Source organism: Salvelinus alpinus, chromosome 9 (assembly GCF_045679555.1).
Source record: "Salvelinus alpinus chromosome 9, SLU_Salpinus.1, whole genome shotgun sequence".
Classification (NCBI taxonomy): Eukaryota; Metazoa; Chordata; class Actinopteri; order Salmoniformes; family Salmonidae; genus Salvelinus; species Salvelinus alpinus.
Genome location: NC_092094.1, coordinates 38,628,450 through 38,646,091, shown reverse-complemented (window position 1 = coordinate 38,646,091; position 17,642 = coordinate 38,628,450). Strand labels below are relative to the sequence as shown.

The 17,642-nt window shown below is 43.3% G+C and overlaps 1 protein-coding gene across 1 annotated transcript; it reads left to right on the top strand.

Moving 5' to 3' along the window:
- Positions 1 to 8,895: 8,895 nt before the first annotated feature.
- On the top strand, positions 8,896 to 17,058 carry LOC139584792 (cerebellin-1-like). Its single transcript, XM_071417009.1, has 3 exons — positions 8,896 to 9,543; positions 10,134 to 10,253; positions 15,808 to 17,058. The coding sequence occupies exons 1-3, from the start codon at positions 9,292 to 9,294 to the stop codon at positions 16,003 to 16,005; spliced, it is 570 nt and encodes a 189-aa protein (XP_071273110.1). The 5' UTR covers positions 8,896 to 9,291; the 3' UTR covers positions 16,006 to 17,058.
- Positions 17,059 to 17,642: the final 584 nt, after the last annotated feature.

The following is a 17,642-nucleotide window of genomic DNA, read 5'->3' as shown; positions in this document are numbered from 1 at the left end:
TCTTTCAATTTTCCACACATACTCCCACTCCTCTTCTTTTCACCATTCCCAACCTTGTGTTCCCCTACTCCCTCTCGCTCTCTTTCCCTGTGTCTCTGTCCATTACCGAGGGTCTCTGTCTCTCTCTCTGTTCTCAGAAACCCACCTCAAAAACGAAGAAAACAAAGAGAGCAACCAAACAGGCAGAAAGTGATGACAGGTTATTTTTCACCTCCCCTCTCCTGACAGTACAATGCTACTCCCCCTCTCCTCTGACACACACAAGATTTAATCTAGCCATCTCTGGGCGGTCCTTCCGCTGCTGTAACCAAATGAAAACCTTTATTGCACATGTTACACAGGGATGGGGAGGGAGGGGCTTGCCACTGCAACAAAAGACTAGAGCAGCCCTTTCACAACACTCAGCTGTGTGTGTGTGTGTGTGTGTGTGTGTGTGTGTGTGTGTGTGTGTGTGTGTGTGTGTGTGTGTGTGTGTGTGTGTGTGTGTGTGTGTGTGTGTGTGTGTGTGTGTGTGTGTGTGTGTGTGTGTGTGTGTGTGTGTGTGTGTGTGTGTGTGTGTGTGTGTGTGTGCTCGCCAGCGTTTAACATGTGGTAGTTCTCGTCATAATAGTGAAGGGCACTGGGGTTTAGGTGAGGTGAATGCTTAATTGTTTTGATGTTAGTTGAAGAGGTTGATTGTTCACTAGGCAGTGTAGTAGGTATACACTGGAGATCCAGTAAACCATCAAATAAAAATCCCCACTGAATTATTATTCCAGAATTGCCCCCTCTTCTTCCAATTTAAGTGTTCTAACCATCCTCCATTTTACTTCAGTCCCTCTGTGGAATGGGAGCAGAGAGGGGGAAACTAATATTCTAGATGTGGGAGAGGGCCAAGGGTATATTTTACTCTTCTAAGATTGGGTTATGGGATTTATTATGATTTGTAACCTGGGTGTGACAGAGAGTGATTGTACAGCTGATGCTTGGGATATTGAGTTCAGTGTAGTCACCCGAGATGGAGCAGGTAGACTGTGAAACTATAATCTGATGTGTTTGGAGGAGGGGACAGATTAGGACAGGGGCTCATTGTAGCCTGTATCCGTAAAGAAAGGACACGACACAGATATGTAGAATGGCTATCTTCATTTAATATATAACCCTTTCAGACATTTTGAAAACATTTGAGATAATTCCCCCAAAATTGACTTTTACCTGCCTTGTTATGTGAATTATACAAAATACTCTGAGACCAGGTATGCGTGTAGTTCAGCAGTATGTACTGTATTTCAGTCCTGTCCCTTTAAGAAACAAACAAGTCCTATATTGCTGCATGCAATATTGATAGTACTGTACCTTGGAGGAAGGAATTAGAACCTATTTGCCCACCCAGCTGAGTGCTTCAACACCAGCATAAACAAGAGGACAAGGGTGTTCATGTCATTTACAAACAAATGTCATATCTGAGGTTAAAAAAACATGTATGTGATAGGCATTTACAAAAAAACATGTACAGCCCACAACAATTAGGCCATTGAAGGCCATTTGAGCCTTCCTAGACTAAAATGGTGCACTCGCCTGCCTTCTTGTACCAGGGCTCTCTCTCTCTCTCTCTCTCTCTCTCTCTCTCTCTCTCTCTCTCTCTCTCTCTCTCTCTCTCTCTCTCTCTCTCTCTCTCTCTCTCTCGCTCTCTCTCTCTCTCTCTCTCTCTCTCTCTCTCTCTCTCTCTCTCTCTCTCTCTCTCTCTCTCTCTCTCTCTCTCTCTCTCTCTCTCTCTCTCTCTCTCTCTCTCTCTCTCTCTCTCTCTCGGTTACAGAGATGCTATTTAATTGGGACAAACTTCCTAGAAAAACTGAATAAGATGAATTAAGTATGCAGGCCCACTGAATCCTAGAGAGGTTTCTCCTACTCTCTCTGTATGGGAGCCCTGCAGGCCTGTGGAACCCTGTGGCAGTGATAGATGTGCTGCTGCATAAAGATGGATACGCTCCTAGACTAGTGGCTGGGTGACCCATTGTAGCTCTTATTGGCCCTGCCTGGCCCCCTGTCCTCCTACCCTTGTGCTGTGTCCTTCACATTCCCAATCAGCCTGCCACTTGCCAACCCCTGTTATATCACATTATCACAGCGCCTACAGCACACCAACTATATTCCTGACAAGCCACTGTTAGTTCGCCTGCGATGATGACCTAATGTGATTGGCTAAATTGCATTTGTAGTGCTTTACATACTTGATTTGATTATTTCCTGCAAATCGCTGGACACGGTGATAGGCTGATTAAGTTCATTTGCAGCCCTCTCCAAAAAAAACGATCCATAAATAATGTGCAAATGTTTAATTAAGTTGAGCTCTACCTCAATATAATTAGATTAGTATCAAACTGCTATCGGCAAATGGCCCAGATCTGTTCATAAATAATTTATGTTTGCAGGGACACAGCACAATATTTGCTGTATATTACTTCTTCCTGCAAGCCACCAAGTGATGGAAACTCTTTCTGTATTAGAATTTTGAGTGAGTGGGCTCGCCCATTTCTTGCATTTTCTACTTCTATGTAATTTGCTGCATGAGTTTGTCCCCATGGTGATTTTTGAATAATGACCCTAAATGTCTTCATGTTCTGTAAATAGATCTAGTGTGTCAAAACAGACAAGCTCATTTTACGCCCAGACAGACAGACCAGCTCATGCATGATGCTCTCTCTGCCACAGACACAACTGGTCTCCAGTCAGTTTGTCTCCTTGTCTTGCGCAACCGGTGTGGCGTGTGAAACCATGGCAGCTCTTATGCGCCTCGCTCCCTTTCGCTCCTCTCCGACAAATTTCATGACCACCCTGACGCTCATGGATGGCTAATCTGTCACTGCGACACACCCACCGCACCTTGGTGTGCCTCTTTCTCTCTCTCTTTCTCTCTCTCTCTCTCTCTCTCTCTCTCTCTCTCTCTCTCTCTCTCTCTCTCTCTGTCAAACACACAAATAACTTATTTGTTTATTTCTGCCAGTCCTGCTCTGTGATGCGGGGAAAAAGAGCACCTCAGGTGGTGGGCTGTGTGACGCAACGCGAACGGCAACATGTGGCGTCTGACAGGAGGGCCCTCCAGGGGAGGCTGTCACTAGATGCCATCCTCCAGTCCTGATGCTCCGCTAACCTGGGCCTGACTGTTCACCTGCTGCCTCACTGCCTCACTGCCTCACTGTTTGTGTGTGTGTGTGTGTGTGTGTGTGTGTGTGTGTGTGTGTGTGTGTGTGTGTGTGTGTGTGTGTGTGTGTGTGTGTGTGTGTGTGTGTGTGTGTGTGTGTGTGTGTGTGTGTGTGTGTGTGTGTGTGCGCGCAGCCAGGTCGCTCAAGATCGACTTCGAAATTGGACGTACTGACATTGGACGTACTGTACATTGGACGTACTGACATTGGACGTACTGACATTGGACGTACTGTACATTGGACGTACTGTACATTGGACGTACTGTACATTGGACGTACTGTACATTGGACGTACTGACATTGGACGTACTGTACATTGGACGTACTGTACATTGGACGTACTGTACATTGGACGTACTGACATTGGACGTACTGTACATTGGACGTACTGTACATTGGACGTACTGTACATTGGACGTACTGACATTGGACGTACTGTACATTGGACGTACTGTACATTGGACGTACTGTACATTGGACGTACTGACATTGGACGTACTGTACATTGGACGTACTGTACATTGGACGTACTGTACATTGGACGTACTGACATTGGACGTACTGACATTGGACGTACTGTACATTGGACGTACTGACATTGGACGTACTGTACATTGGACGTACTGACATTGGACGTACTGTACATTGGACGTACTGTACATTGGACGTACTGTACATTGGACGTACTGACATTGGACGTACTGTACATTGGACGTACTGTACATTGGACGTACTGACATTGGACGTATTGTACATTGGACGTACTGTACATTGGACGCACCACATTGGACATGCACATTGGACGTACTGTACATTGGACGTACTGTACATTGGATGGACTGTACATTGGACGTACTGTACATTGGACGTACTGTACATTGGACGTACTGTACATTGGACGTACTGTACATTGGACGTACTGTACATTGGACGTACTGTACATTGGACGTACTGTACATTGGACGTACTGTACATTGGACGTACTGTACATTGGACGTACTGTACATTGGACGTACTGACATTGGACGTACTGTACATTGGACGTACTGTACATTGGACGTACTGTACATTGGACGTACTGACATTGGACGTACTGTACATTGGACGTACTGTACATTGGACGTACTGACATTGGACGTACTGACATTGGACGTACTGTACATTGGACGTACTGTACATTGGACGTACTGTACATTGGACGTACTGTACATTGGAAGATGCCTTCAAAACCCGCAACTCAGCACAACGTTGAACGCTATTACCATCAAGTAGTCTTGAGTTTTGCTAGGGTGTTGTAGACGGGGATGGCGGATGGAAGTATGCTGCTCTGGCTTCAAGGGTTGTGTGTTCAATCTCAGTGGTATACACTTGTTTTATTTTATTTTTCATTTGAACCATATCTCAAAACTTAACCCTTAACGCAACCATTCCGAATGAATGGCTAAACTTAACAGTGTAGATGTTTTTGTTTTAACCCTAGCCAAAACACTTGAGGACCATTCTTGCGAACATGAGCAAGCATTTCAAGTTAAATGGGTTCTCGTATATACAGTGGGGAGAACAAGTATTTGACACACTGCCGATTTTGCAGGTTTTCCTACTTACAAAGCATGTAGAGGTCTGTAAATTTTATCATAGGTACACTTCAACTGTGAGAGACGGAATCTAAAACAAAAATCCAGAAAATCACATTGAATGATTTTTAAGTAATTAATTTGCATTTTATTGTTCTCTTTTATTGTTCTCCCCACTGTATGTCAAAATACGCCGTTTTTGTATACCAGTTTCACACACATACGAGTGCTTTTATGAGAAACATATAAATGAGGTCTTTACAACATGTACGTTTATCGTACATCGTAAAAAAAAAATGAAGAGCCTTATGGATTTATGAAATAGCAGTCATGTAGACTATCATTGTCATCATTGCTTCTCAGTGGCACACACTGCTAAAGCAGTTGATTTGTAATCGATAGTGCACTTTAACCGTGGGTTTGAGCTCCCCTCAAGTTTTTTATTGAGGAAAAAAAATGTTCACTGCCGGTCCTTGATGCGACAAAGTGGATGATTATAATACTGCATGGCCTATAAAATGTTCTAGCCCTACATTTAAGTGTACATGTCCATGTAATACACAGTAGCCCTATGCAATATGATTATTAGGCAATAGCAGTGTGTTTGTGTGCAAGGCTAAAGAAAGAGGTATCTCATTATTAGATTAATTCATAATCTCCTGCACCTCTTATCAAATATTAGCTCAAAAGTACTGTACAGTTCATGCACCCAAGTCAAGCACTGCACGCTAACACAATACATGTAAATCAACATTTCAAAGGGGGGGAAACTAACGTGAGATTCGAAACTTTGCCACAATCTACAACAATAACGTGGACTAGGCACTTTACACAAAGAGCAATCTGACCAGTCAGTCAAATACACATGGTAGCTGCTTTGATGATCAAACCATGCTATTGGACTATGTTAAAGGACACATCCATCCATGAACAAAGTCCAACTATTTTGACGATTTTAATTGGCCGATCCACTTGTGCCAGGTTATAATCAGTGCCACCTGTTGAAGTTAACATAAGGCTAACTTGTACCATATTATCTGATGGGACCAGATCTAATTTAGCGCTCTGTCACATGCAAGTAAATCAACGCTTTTCATTGGCTGATACACATTTTGTGCGTTTAACTTTAAATGCTTGCTTATGTTTGCAAGTATGGCCCCTTTGAAATTTGACGTTTGGAGCAACTTCGACATTGACTTTTGGATAAACGTGGATAAACATCAGAATTTGAGGTCAAATTTGTATAACCGTAAGATCTTGTGTGTGTTGGTTATGGAAATTAATTCTGTAAAAGAGCTTCTTCATGTGGGTGGGTGTTGTTTTTGCACTACAGTGTGGTAAGATTTCTCTGGTGAAATGTAGTTTTAGCTAGTCAAAGTCTCAGTGTTGCTTTCCCTGAATCTTCCCACCTTCTCCACTCCACCTGGTCTCAATACCTTTTTGCATCCCCAAAGCAGGAAATGGCCAGTTATCCTCTAACAAGATAGCAAGTAATGCAGAACTTCAAACTAACACATTTAGAACTCAATCTTAATAATGGGATAGGACATTGGCAAAAATAGAACTTTGGGACAGATTTATATTCAGGGAAAAGCTGTGGCTGCCTTGCTAGTTCAATCTTACAAAAAAAGGTCCCATCTATAACCTAAAAGGGTTCTTCAGCTGTCCCCATAGGAGAACCCTTTGGAGAACCTTTTTGGTTCCAGATAGAAACCTTTTGAGTTCCATGTAGAAACCTTTCCAAAGAGGGTTCTACATTGAACCCAAAAAGTTCTATCTGGAACCAAAAAGGGATCTCCTATGGGGACAGCCGAAGAACCCTTTTGGAACCCTTTTCTTCTAAGAGTGTTGTGTTGAATAAAACAGCTGCTGGAGGTTTTGTAACTCCCACTTGTGCTTATACTGAAGTGTAGTGATGTGAAAACAGAATCTAGTCTCACATCTCAACTAAGTGAGACTTTTACATTTACATTACATTTAAGTCATTTAGCAGACGCTCTTATCCAGAGCGACTTACAAATTGGTGCATTCACCTTATGATATCCAGTGGAACAACCACTTTACAATAGTGCATCTAACTCTTTTAAGGGGGGGGGGGGGGTTAGAAGGATTACTTTCTCCTATCCTAGGTATTCCTTAAAGAGGTGGGGTTTCAGGTGTCTCCGGAAGGTGGTGATTGACTCCGCTGACCTGGCGTCGTGAGGGAGTTTGTTCCACCATTGGGGTGCCAGAGCAGCGAACAGTTTTGACTGGGCTGAGCGGGAACTGTACTTCCTCAGAGGTAGGGAGGCGAGCAGGCCAGAGGTGGATGAACGCAGTGCCCTTGTTTGGGTGTAGGGCCTGATCAGAGCCTGAAGGTACGGAGGTGCCGTTCCCCTCACAGCTCCGTAGGCAAGCACCATGGTCTTGTATGCATTGTAGGCTGATTTGCACAACAAATAATTTGCTTGTCATGGCAGGTGCTGTGCTTTATGTGGTGGTACTAAAATGTATTCACTGGTATCTTGGAGAGCGCCTTTCAACTTTCAGTCATTCCTCAATGTGCAATACAGAATGGTTCAGCCTCAGAACACTACATAAACTCTCATTAGATTAAGATTGTTTTTGAGCTCATCATATCATATTAGTCACTTTACTGAAAGGAATGCTTTGGAGTTATTTCTCTCTTTTCTCTTCATCTGGTTTTGTTTGTCTCTCTCCCTAAAAGGAACTCAGTGATCTAATTTATTAAATGTCATGTAGTCATTGCGCTGGCGCAGAGTAAGTGAGCCTTGTCAGATGCGACTTGGACAGGGCCCTCCGCAGGCAACGATAGCCTTCATAACATCAAATGCACTTAATAGAAAGATGCCAGGCTGATTCCTTCATTATATTTAAACTGCCAGCCTGGTCTCAAAGACATAGACATAACATAGAAAATGTAAATCCGGGACACTCAAATTAGTATACTATGTTACGCTTGGTATAGTTATATAAGACAGAAGGTTGAGGTGGAGGACGTATAACGCGAACGTCTAACCACCCAAAGGTTTTAACTAATTGGCAACTTTGCAACTACTTAATACTTTTTAGCTTCTTTGCAACTACTTAGCATGTTAGCTAACCCTAACCTTTACCCTTTAACCTAACTCCTATCACTTAACCTAGCTAACGTTAGTGTTAGAAACCTAGCCACCTAGCTTACATTAGCCACAACAAATTGGAATTCTTAACATATCATACGTTTTGCAAATTTGTAACATATCATACGAATTGTAATTTGTAACATATCATATGAAATGGATGATGGACGTTCACAAATTAATACACAGGCTACCATACCAATAGAGGGAGACAAATTTACTTTCACTATGTTATGTCTACCCCTGAGTCCAGGTTGAAACTCCAGGCAAAGACTCATGTAAAACAATACAATCACCGACAGCGAGTTTCCAGAAGTAATTTTGCCTCTCAGTTATTTTCAACATGGTTTAACTTCCTACGTTTTCCACTTGGGGGGAGATGGGGGGGTATTTAGGCCTAATCGATATTGTAGATGACCCCATGATTTTTATCGGTAGGCTATGTATAGCTTTGAAAATCTTTGTATATTGTCTCTCCCAATCATTTTCATAATTAATACAATTCTCCCTCAGTGGGCTAGTTGAATAGTCTTAACATTTCTTGACCAATAGACTATAGTATTTCAGAATGTCCACTCCCATCTGTCTTCCCTCATGATCAATTTCGTTCTCAGAAAATAAAAATCCTTTCACGTGACGCTAAGAAACTTTCCATGCTCATGGTTCTTTGAAACCGGATGTTAGATTGTCCTCCTGCTATTATTCCTTCTTCATAGACAATTCTTAACAGCATTCAAAATCAAAGTGATTATGACAAGAGAATTGGGGGTCTGTGTATGTTCTCCTCTTCCTCGAACATTGGGGTATCATCATCCTCTCTGGTGTCTGCTCGAGCCGAGTCCACCTGTAAAATACCTCCGGAGCGGGAAAACTACTCCGCCACCGTCACGTGGTGGGGAGGCGGGCTCGAGCGCGGCGATTGGAAATCTGGAGATGCGCTAATCTGTGATTGGGGCCCGGGGGAGGGGTCTGCTGAAAACGAACGGGGCGTGAGCATTGCGCGTCCGGAGCCTTTGTGTTTCAGCTCTAATATCTCACATATCAATAATTCAGCGCGCAAGCAGACGGACCCCGCGCTATGTATTCAACTGCGCTTCAACTCGACAAGGGCCTCGTACCGCTCTCGACTGGTTATTCGATTACGGAGTGAGACAAGAAGGCGGGGAGGCTTGAGCTGACAGGGGGAAAAATAAGTTTACACGTGGAACGACTGGGTAAAGGGGACTCTCCATTATTTAAAAAAAGAAACGGGAAAACCAAACCTGTCTTTGACCTTTCCAAAATTTAGAAATACACAAGGATAGCTATAATTCAAGAAAGGAAAAGGAGTTGGTCATTTGGAAAGACTGAATTGTATCGAACATAATAAGAATAGCAGGATACAGCCACGAAGTGCAGAGTGAAGTTGCCATAATGTTGACGGTATTACTGGGTGCAGTGTGGCTAGTGATTCTAGTGAACGCTCAGAACGAGACGGAACCCATCGTGCTCGAAGGGAAATGTCTGGTCGTTTGCGATTCCAACCCAACTTCGGATCCCACTGGGACTGCTCTCGGGATATCGGTGCGCTCCGGGAGCGCCAAAGTGGCTTTTTCAGCCGTGAGAAATACCAACCATGAGCCTTCGGAGATGAGTAACCGGACTATGGTCATCTACTTTGATCAGGTAACTTTCACTGATCTGTCTGTCTGCTATATCACTCTGTACCTGGTAGGCTAATGTGGAGCGAATGTGGCGGGAGGGGTTTTGGATGACTGGTGTTGAAAATTGATTAAAAAAAGCTCTCTGTCCATGAGTAGAGAATGGAGATTCACTGTTTCAGATAGAGAGGAGATTTATAGATGCAGGCAGGTGAAAGTAGTCAGCCTTTAAATATTTAAGTTCATTTTGATGATATGAAATGATGTCTGACATCTCTCCAAATAATTGAATACCAGTGTCAGGGGGGGGGGGGGGGGGGGGTGAAGTCTTACTCCGTGCTACTCCATATCTCAAAGGTTAATAGCCGCCAAATGGCTATTCAATTAAATTACATTTTGGTCTTATAAAATTAGACCCTTGAGCCCCAGAATTTTATAGATGGATTAATTCCATCTATAAAATTGAAACTAACAAAGTTATAGTCAAATGTCATCAGTTACCTAGTACTATAAGATGCAGTATCATTGTGTAATGGGTGAGTTCCTTTCATCTTTGTAATGCAATGAAATTCTAAAGTGTATTTTCCCTCTTCACACTCTTTCTATCTTCCCTAGATACTTGTAAACGTTGGTAAGAATTTCGATGAGGAACGGAGCAATTTCATCTCCCCGCGCAAAGGGATTTACAGTTTTAATTTCCACGTGGTCAAAGTGTATAATCGCCAAACGATCCAGGTCAGTGCTTTGTATCAATACTGAACACTGCCTCCGTTTATTTCAAGTGTGTCTGTGTGTGTGTGTGCGCGCGCGCGCGTGCCGTCACTGAGCGGGAGGGAGGAGGAGAAAGGGGAGGGAGAGACTTCAAACACCCGCTGGTAGACCCCATATTAGGCCTAAATTGAAAAATTATTCCACTAGAAATAATTTGTAGATTTGTGAGATGTCATTCCACTAATTCCCCAGAGAAAAGTGGTGTTTGCAGATGAAAGTCACCAACTGAATCATAATGAATCGATACGGCTATGGAGCCAATTAGGAGCGCCAGCCAGTTAGCCAGTGTCGCTACCATAGTGGCTTCAGGACCCTGGACAGCCGCAGCGTAGAAGCTGCTCTGTCCTGCTGCGTGGTTTGGCGGCTGCATTTTACAGCAGGTAAAAATACCAAACTTGTCAAAATAGACCCAGACCAAACAGGTATTTTGAGCAAAGTTACTTGGCTGATAATATCAATGGTTGCTTTAAATAATATACACATACAGGTAATTGGCAAAATATAGGAAACACTTGAGTAAATTAGGGATACATAGTAGTCCTATATTGAAGCTGGTGCTTCACCAAAGGTGTGTTTCCTTAGTTAATTCAGCAATTAACATCCCATCGTGTAGGGCCATGTATATAAATGCCCAGTTGCCCATTATTTTGGCTACCATGGCTAGACGAAATCTCATTGACTTTGAAAGAGTGGTCTCAAAGGAGCATAGGAGTATAACGTGTCTGTGTGTGTCAATCTGTCACCAGATCTTAACCCAATTGAACACTTATGGAAGATTCTGGAGCTGCGCCTGAGACTGTTTTCCACCACCATCAACAAAACAGGAAATTATTGAATTTCTTGTAGAAGAATGGTGTTGCATCCCTCCAATAGAGTTCCAGACACTTGTAGGTTCTATGCCAAGGTGCATTGAATCTGTTCTGACCTGTGGTGGCCTAACACCCTATTAAGACACTTTATGTTGGAGTTTCCTTTATTTTGGCAGTTACCTGTACATATTGTGCAGCGCCAATCCATCGAGCAACGACTGACAGCTCGCTTTCCCAAGCAACACAAATAGAGTAATCCTTTGATTGCGTTAAATTAGTGAATATACTTGATTAGATGTAACCCTCTTTAAAACATTTAACACGGACAACGTGGCTTTTAAAACCAGCCCCTCTTAGAGTGTATCTTTCACTAATTAAATCATGGTCTAATTATGCCGTGAAATCCATGGGGCTTCAGCATTACATTCTGTTATTCATCTCTTATTGGAAGCTGAATTAATTAGTTGAAAACAAACCAGGCAAGCAAAATGAAAAGCCCTGTCAAACTGTATTCCCCTCTCATGTCATTGACACCAACTAAACCACAAACAGGTACAAATTACAGACAACTTACTCAAGCAACTAAATAGCACACTAAATACATTTCACTGTCAATAATTTTCTCACAAAAGACAAATATAAAGATTTTCACCGGAAACATACATCATCCTCCCATATAAACCAAATAATAAATAGAAGAGGATTCCCAGCTCAGTTCAGCTCTGAGACACTAGTCCAACATAGACACAACTGCTGTGTTCAAACTCCCACTGTTTGATTGCCTTAGAGCTTCTGTTTGCCATGGGGAGACAAAAGGAGGGGGGGGGGGGGGGGTGGGGTGTATGTGGATTGGTTGAAATGGAGATTAAGAACTTTCCAGTGTCTTTCTAGAAGGATGGTCATGTATTTTGTGGAACAGGATTGTCTTACAACTCCAGTATTTTTTACATCCATTAATATCTCACCTCCTCATTCAAATCTGTGTGGATCTCACAGAGACCAGGGGAATGAGAACCCAATCCACTGACATAAATATATCTCACCTCCTCATTCAAATCTGTGTGGATCTCACAGAGACCAGGGGAATGAGAACCCAATCCACTGACATAAATATATCTCACCTCCTCATTCAAATCTGTGTGGATCTCACAGAGACCAGGGGAATGAGAACCCAATCCACTGACATAAATATATCTCACCTCCTCATTCAAATCTGTGTGGATCTCACAGAGACCAGGGGAATGAGAACCCAATCCACTGACATAAATATATGTCTTATCTCCTCCTCATTCTATTTCTTTTGAATGTAAATAACCATCCTGACTTTATAGAGTTGGCACAAGTACAGATTGTTTCAGCACTCCACTTCAAGGATGAACAGAAGCACAATTCTAATTTCAGAGGCTTCCATTTGTATGAGCAAACTCCATTGTCATAGAGTGTTACATGTGAGCCCCAAGTACAAATCCCCTGAAATAATACATTAACCAACTAATCAATAACTTTAGTTTAGTATGAGTCCTTACTGGGGATGGAATTGTAATTTTGGGCAGTCGCCAGCCAGGCCAGCTGGGCTAGTAGACCACAGTTTTTACTAGCCCGGGTCCAAAATCTGTGCCAACTAACCAGCGGGCTAATTGAGCAGACTTTCTAACAGCCCGGTCTGAAAAGTACTAGCCTCGGGCTAGCGGGCTATCTTAATTTCAATACAAGTAAGATAGAGCAGGCAAACAGTCATTCAAACTGACAAGAGAACAAGCACTGAATATTGTAGGGAATCATTGTACCATCTAAATCGTTGTGAAATATATTTTCAATTACAATGATTCCTTACACTATTCAGTGCTTGTTTTCTCACATAAACTGAAATTGAGCAAACAGCGTAGAATTTTAGCAACCAGGACATTTTTTATTTCCACTAGATAACACAGTCACAAACAGCTTTCCCAGTTTGACAACAGATGCCGCTCCAGCGGGAGAAATCAATAGGTGAATATTACAGCCAATCACAACACTGGCGGGTAGGTAATACTGTGAAACACTATCATTACAATATTAGCAGAAGAGATATTATGGACAATTTCTGAAATTACAATGCAAAAATATTTTTGGGAAACATGTGTAGCACCTTTAAATGCGCACTTCTCCCCAAAACATGACATTTCTAAAGATAACCTTGCTGCCCACTGGCCAGTCAGTGTGTCTCCCTTCACCCAATGAAGAGAAGAAAGCGGTCTGTTGTCACGTTACTGCTGTCATCTGTCTGTCTGGACAGGAAATGATGTGAGATGAGGATGTGTGCTTTTTCATTACAGCTAAGTGCTGCATTAAACTGTGGGCGGAAATCCACTCACCAAATGTATATCTAAATCTTCTCTCACTGGGCTTAATTGGGTGCTAATGCATTAATGAATTCAGCAGCTCAATGGAATGCTGACACCATGCACCAGCCTGTATTCCATTTACACATCCATGTGCTGTAATTGCAGGGGATGGCTGGGAGCGATTGAGCGATGATGTTTTTGGGAAGTGACTTGTGAATATCAGACTCAGTGGCCCCACTATATATAGGACCTTCCACCCCCTTCCACCCCCACTATATATAGGCCCTTCCACCCCCACTACATATAGGACCTTCCACCCCCACTATATATAGGACTATCCACCCCCACCCCCACTATATATAGGACCTTCCATCCCCACCCCCACTATATATAGGAACTTCCACCCCCACTATATATAGGACCTTCCGCCCCCACCCCCACTATATATAGGACCTTCCACCCCCACTATATATAGGACCTTCCACCCCCACTATATATAGGATCTTCCACCCCCAATATATATAGGACCTTCCACCCCCACTATATATAGGACCTTCCACCCCCACTATATACAGGACCTTCCACCCCCACTATATATAGGACCTTCCACCCCCACTATATATAGGACCTTCCACCCCCACTATATATAGGACCTTTCACCCCCACCCCACTATATATAGGACCTTCCACCCCCACTATATATAGGACCTTCCACCCCCACTATATATAGGACCTTCCACCCCCACTATATATAGGACCTTCCACCCCCACTATATACAGGACCTTTCACCCCCACCCCACTATATATAGGACCTTCCACCCCCACTATATATAGGACCTTTCACCCCCACCCCACTATATATAGGACCTTCCACCCCCACTCCACTATATATAGGACCTTTCACCCCCACCTCAATATATATAGGACCTTCCACCCCCACTCCACTATATATAGGACCTTTCACCCCCACTCCACTATATATAGGACCTCCCACCCCCACTATATATAGGACCTTTCACCCCCACCCCACTATATATAGGACCTTCCACCCCCACTCCACTATATATAGGACCTTTCACCCCCACCCCACTATATATAGGACCTTCCACCCCCACTCCACTATATATAGGACCTCCCACCCCCACTCCACTATATATAGGACCTCCCACCCCCACTCCACTATATATAGGACCTCCCACCCCCACCCCACTATATATAGGACCTTCCACCCCCACTCCACTATATATAGGACCTTTCACCCCCACCCCATTATATATAGGACCTTCCACCCCCACTCCACTATATATAGGACCTTTCACCGCCACCCCATTATATATAGGACCTTCCACCCCCACTATATATAGGACCTTCCACCCCCACTCCACTATATATAGGACCACTATATATAATCCCACCCCCACTATATATAGGACCTTCCACCCCCACTATCTCTAGGACCTTCCACCCCCACCCCACTATATATAGGACCTCCCACCCCCACTATATATAGGACCTTCCACCCCCACCCCACTATATATAGGACCTCCCACCCCCACTATATATAGGACCTTCCACCCCCACTCCACTATATATAGGACCTCCCACCCCCACTATATATAGGACCTTCCACCCCCACTCCACTATATATAGGACCTTCCACCCCCACCTGGGATATGGATGCCTGATGAAGACCCAGGGGTCAAAACGTTGTTATAAATAAATATCACCTGGGAGCATGAGCAGCAGTGTGCAGCGTTTTCCTTTCTGTTTCCCATACATCACTGCCAGAAAGGAGGGATTTTCCCCAGTTTGACCCTCTCATCCAGCTGAGCGAGGATCCCTTTCCCCTCCTCACTGTCGATGGGGCTGGGGGTAAAGCTGGATCTGGGTGGGAGCTGAGTGAGGCTCCCCTGGGCCCTGGCTTGTGGGAGTGATGTAGAGGCGTGGCCCTGTAGACTCATTTAGCACACTAAACAGAGGCTGCTCTGTCCTCTTGCTCTCTCTCTCTCGCTCTCTCTCTGTCTCTCTCTCTCAAGCTTTGCTGGTACAAACCAAGGCCTAATAAGTGTTTTGATCACTTTTATGCTTTTTTATGCATGATTTAGGGGCTACTGTTTGAATGTTAAGGGCATGTTTGAGTCAAGAAGTGCTCAACCCGCAGGTGCTTTTCAACTTTACTCTTAAACTCAACACAAGGAGGGTGAACTGTACAATGTAAATAAAAATATGTGATGTGTATGTCTGTGTTCACTGTGTTCTAGTGTGTGTGTGTGTGTGTGTGTGTGTGTGTGGGTGTGTGTGTGTGTGTGTGTGTGTGGGTGGGTGTGGGTGTGTAGAAATGTGTGTGTACTTTACCATCTCTAACTGTAATATCTGTCCTGTAGGTGAGCCTAATGCATAACGGATGGCCTGTGATCTCGGCCTTCGCTGGGGACCAGGATGTGACTCGTGAGGCTGCCAGTAACGGAGTGCTGATCCAAATGGAGAAGGGGGACCGAGCCTACCTCAAACTGGAGAGAGGAAACCTCATGGGGGGCTGGAAGTACTCCACATTCTCTGGGTTCCTGGTCTTCCCCATGTAGAAGACAAGGAGACTGGAGGGACTAATGCTTCTCAGCTCGGCGGCTTGGGAGACTGTGGAGTGAGAGAGAGGATAAAAGATAGAGGAAGAGAGAGATATATGGGAGAGGAAGTTAAAGAGATGTGGAAGGTATAATTAGCCAGGGCAGGCTCTCCAACACACTCACTCACTCCGCTGCCTGACTACAGCTCTGGACAGCCAAAACTTTTTTATCCTCAGAAATATTATCATTTAAAAACATTAAAGAGAGTAAAAACTATAGGCCAAGTCCACCCCTTCCCTCACATCATCTCTTTCTGCATCTGCTTTGAGGAATGTCTCTGTATTACCTACAGTGTCAAAGAGCTGCATCAACCATGTTTCCACATACCATATGGCTATCCATCCCCACCCATTTTCTGTCACTCCATTTTTTTATTCTATACGTCTGTGTACAGTCCGACAATACGCTTTCTACATCCCTTCCACCACTGTCATTACAAGTCCAAGCAGATACTGTACTGTACCATTGAGTCCTCCTCACTCATCAATCCTCCCATCCCCTGTTCTTCACATATATTGATCCTCTGTTCAATACTCCTCCTCTCCTGTCCTGTTGTGTTATCCTCCACTCTGCTGTTCTTATTTCTAGCCTTCTCCTCCCAGTAAAGATGTCCCTGCTTTGTCTTGGTTGGAGGATTGCTGAAACTCTAAAAGACTCTAGCTGTATACTGGATATATATATATATATATATATAAATTCTGAAAGTTTCTATATGATATAATCTATGATTAACAGAATCTGGTTGAATATCGTATTTCCGTATTTCAATGTTAACATTTTGTGATTGTGCGTGGATTATGAGGCTGCCCTTAACTACTGATGCTTCTTGTTCTTGTTTCGGTCGAAATGTGGCTAAACTGAAACTATACCAGAAAAACTATAAAGGAATTTTATTATGATTATTAACTGTACAAATCCTCCCGTTTATTTAGCAATCAATTTATCTATTGTTTTTTTATTTTCTTTGATCCAATAAAATTGAAATGGTACTTTTATTTTTCTTAAACCTAATCCGAGACTCTCATTGCGATTCATTTGCTAAAACCTATCTAAGACCGTCTCCACCCATCTTCCATTCAATTCCAAAAAGTTGGCTGGAGTGAGTGATAATCAAGATGTAGCGTGTGTGTGTGTGTGTGTGTGTGTGTGTGTGTACAGTAGGTATTGTATGTGTGTGTTCATGTCTGCGAGAGCCAACATTGTTGTTCTGAATGTGTGTGTGACAGTGTGTGTTGTTCCCAGTGATATTGTGCTGTCTTCCTGGCCGCTGATCCGCTGTATAGAGAGATTCAGTCTGGTGATTGGGGGCTTCCTCCACTCTTTTCTTACTGCTGCTCACTCTCAAGACTTTAATGAGCTCCTGGGGGGAAATTAGTGCTGGTATAATAAGCAAACTCTGCTGCTTATACAAAGATCATGTTATGTTCATTTCTACCATTTTCTCTTTTCCTCTCGTTTCCTCCCCTTTTCCATTCTCGCTTCCTGCTCATGATAAGCATTTAAAGAGCGGCGAAGGGAATTTTAACCTTGTGATGTGTTTTATGTCTTAGTGATTATGTAGTCTTGTTTAACCTTTTGGTGTTTGTTACCTTTTT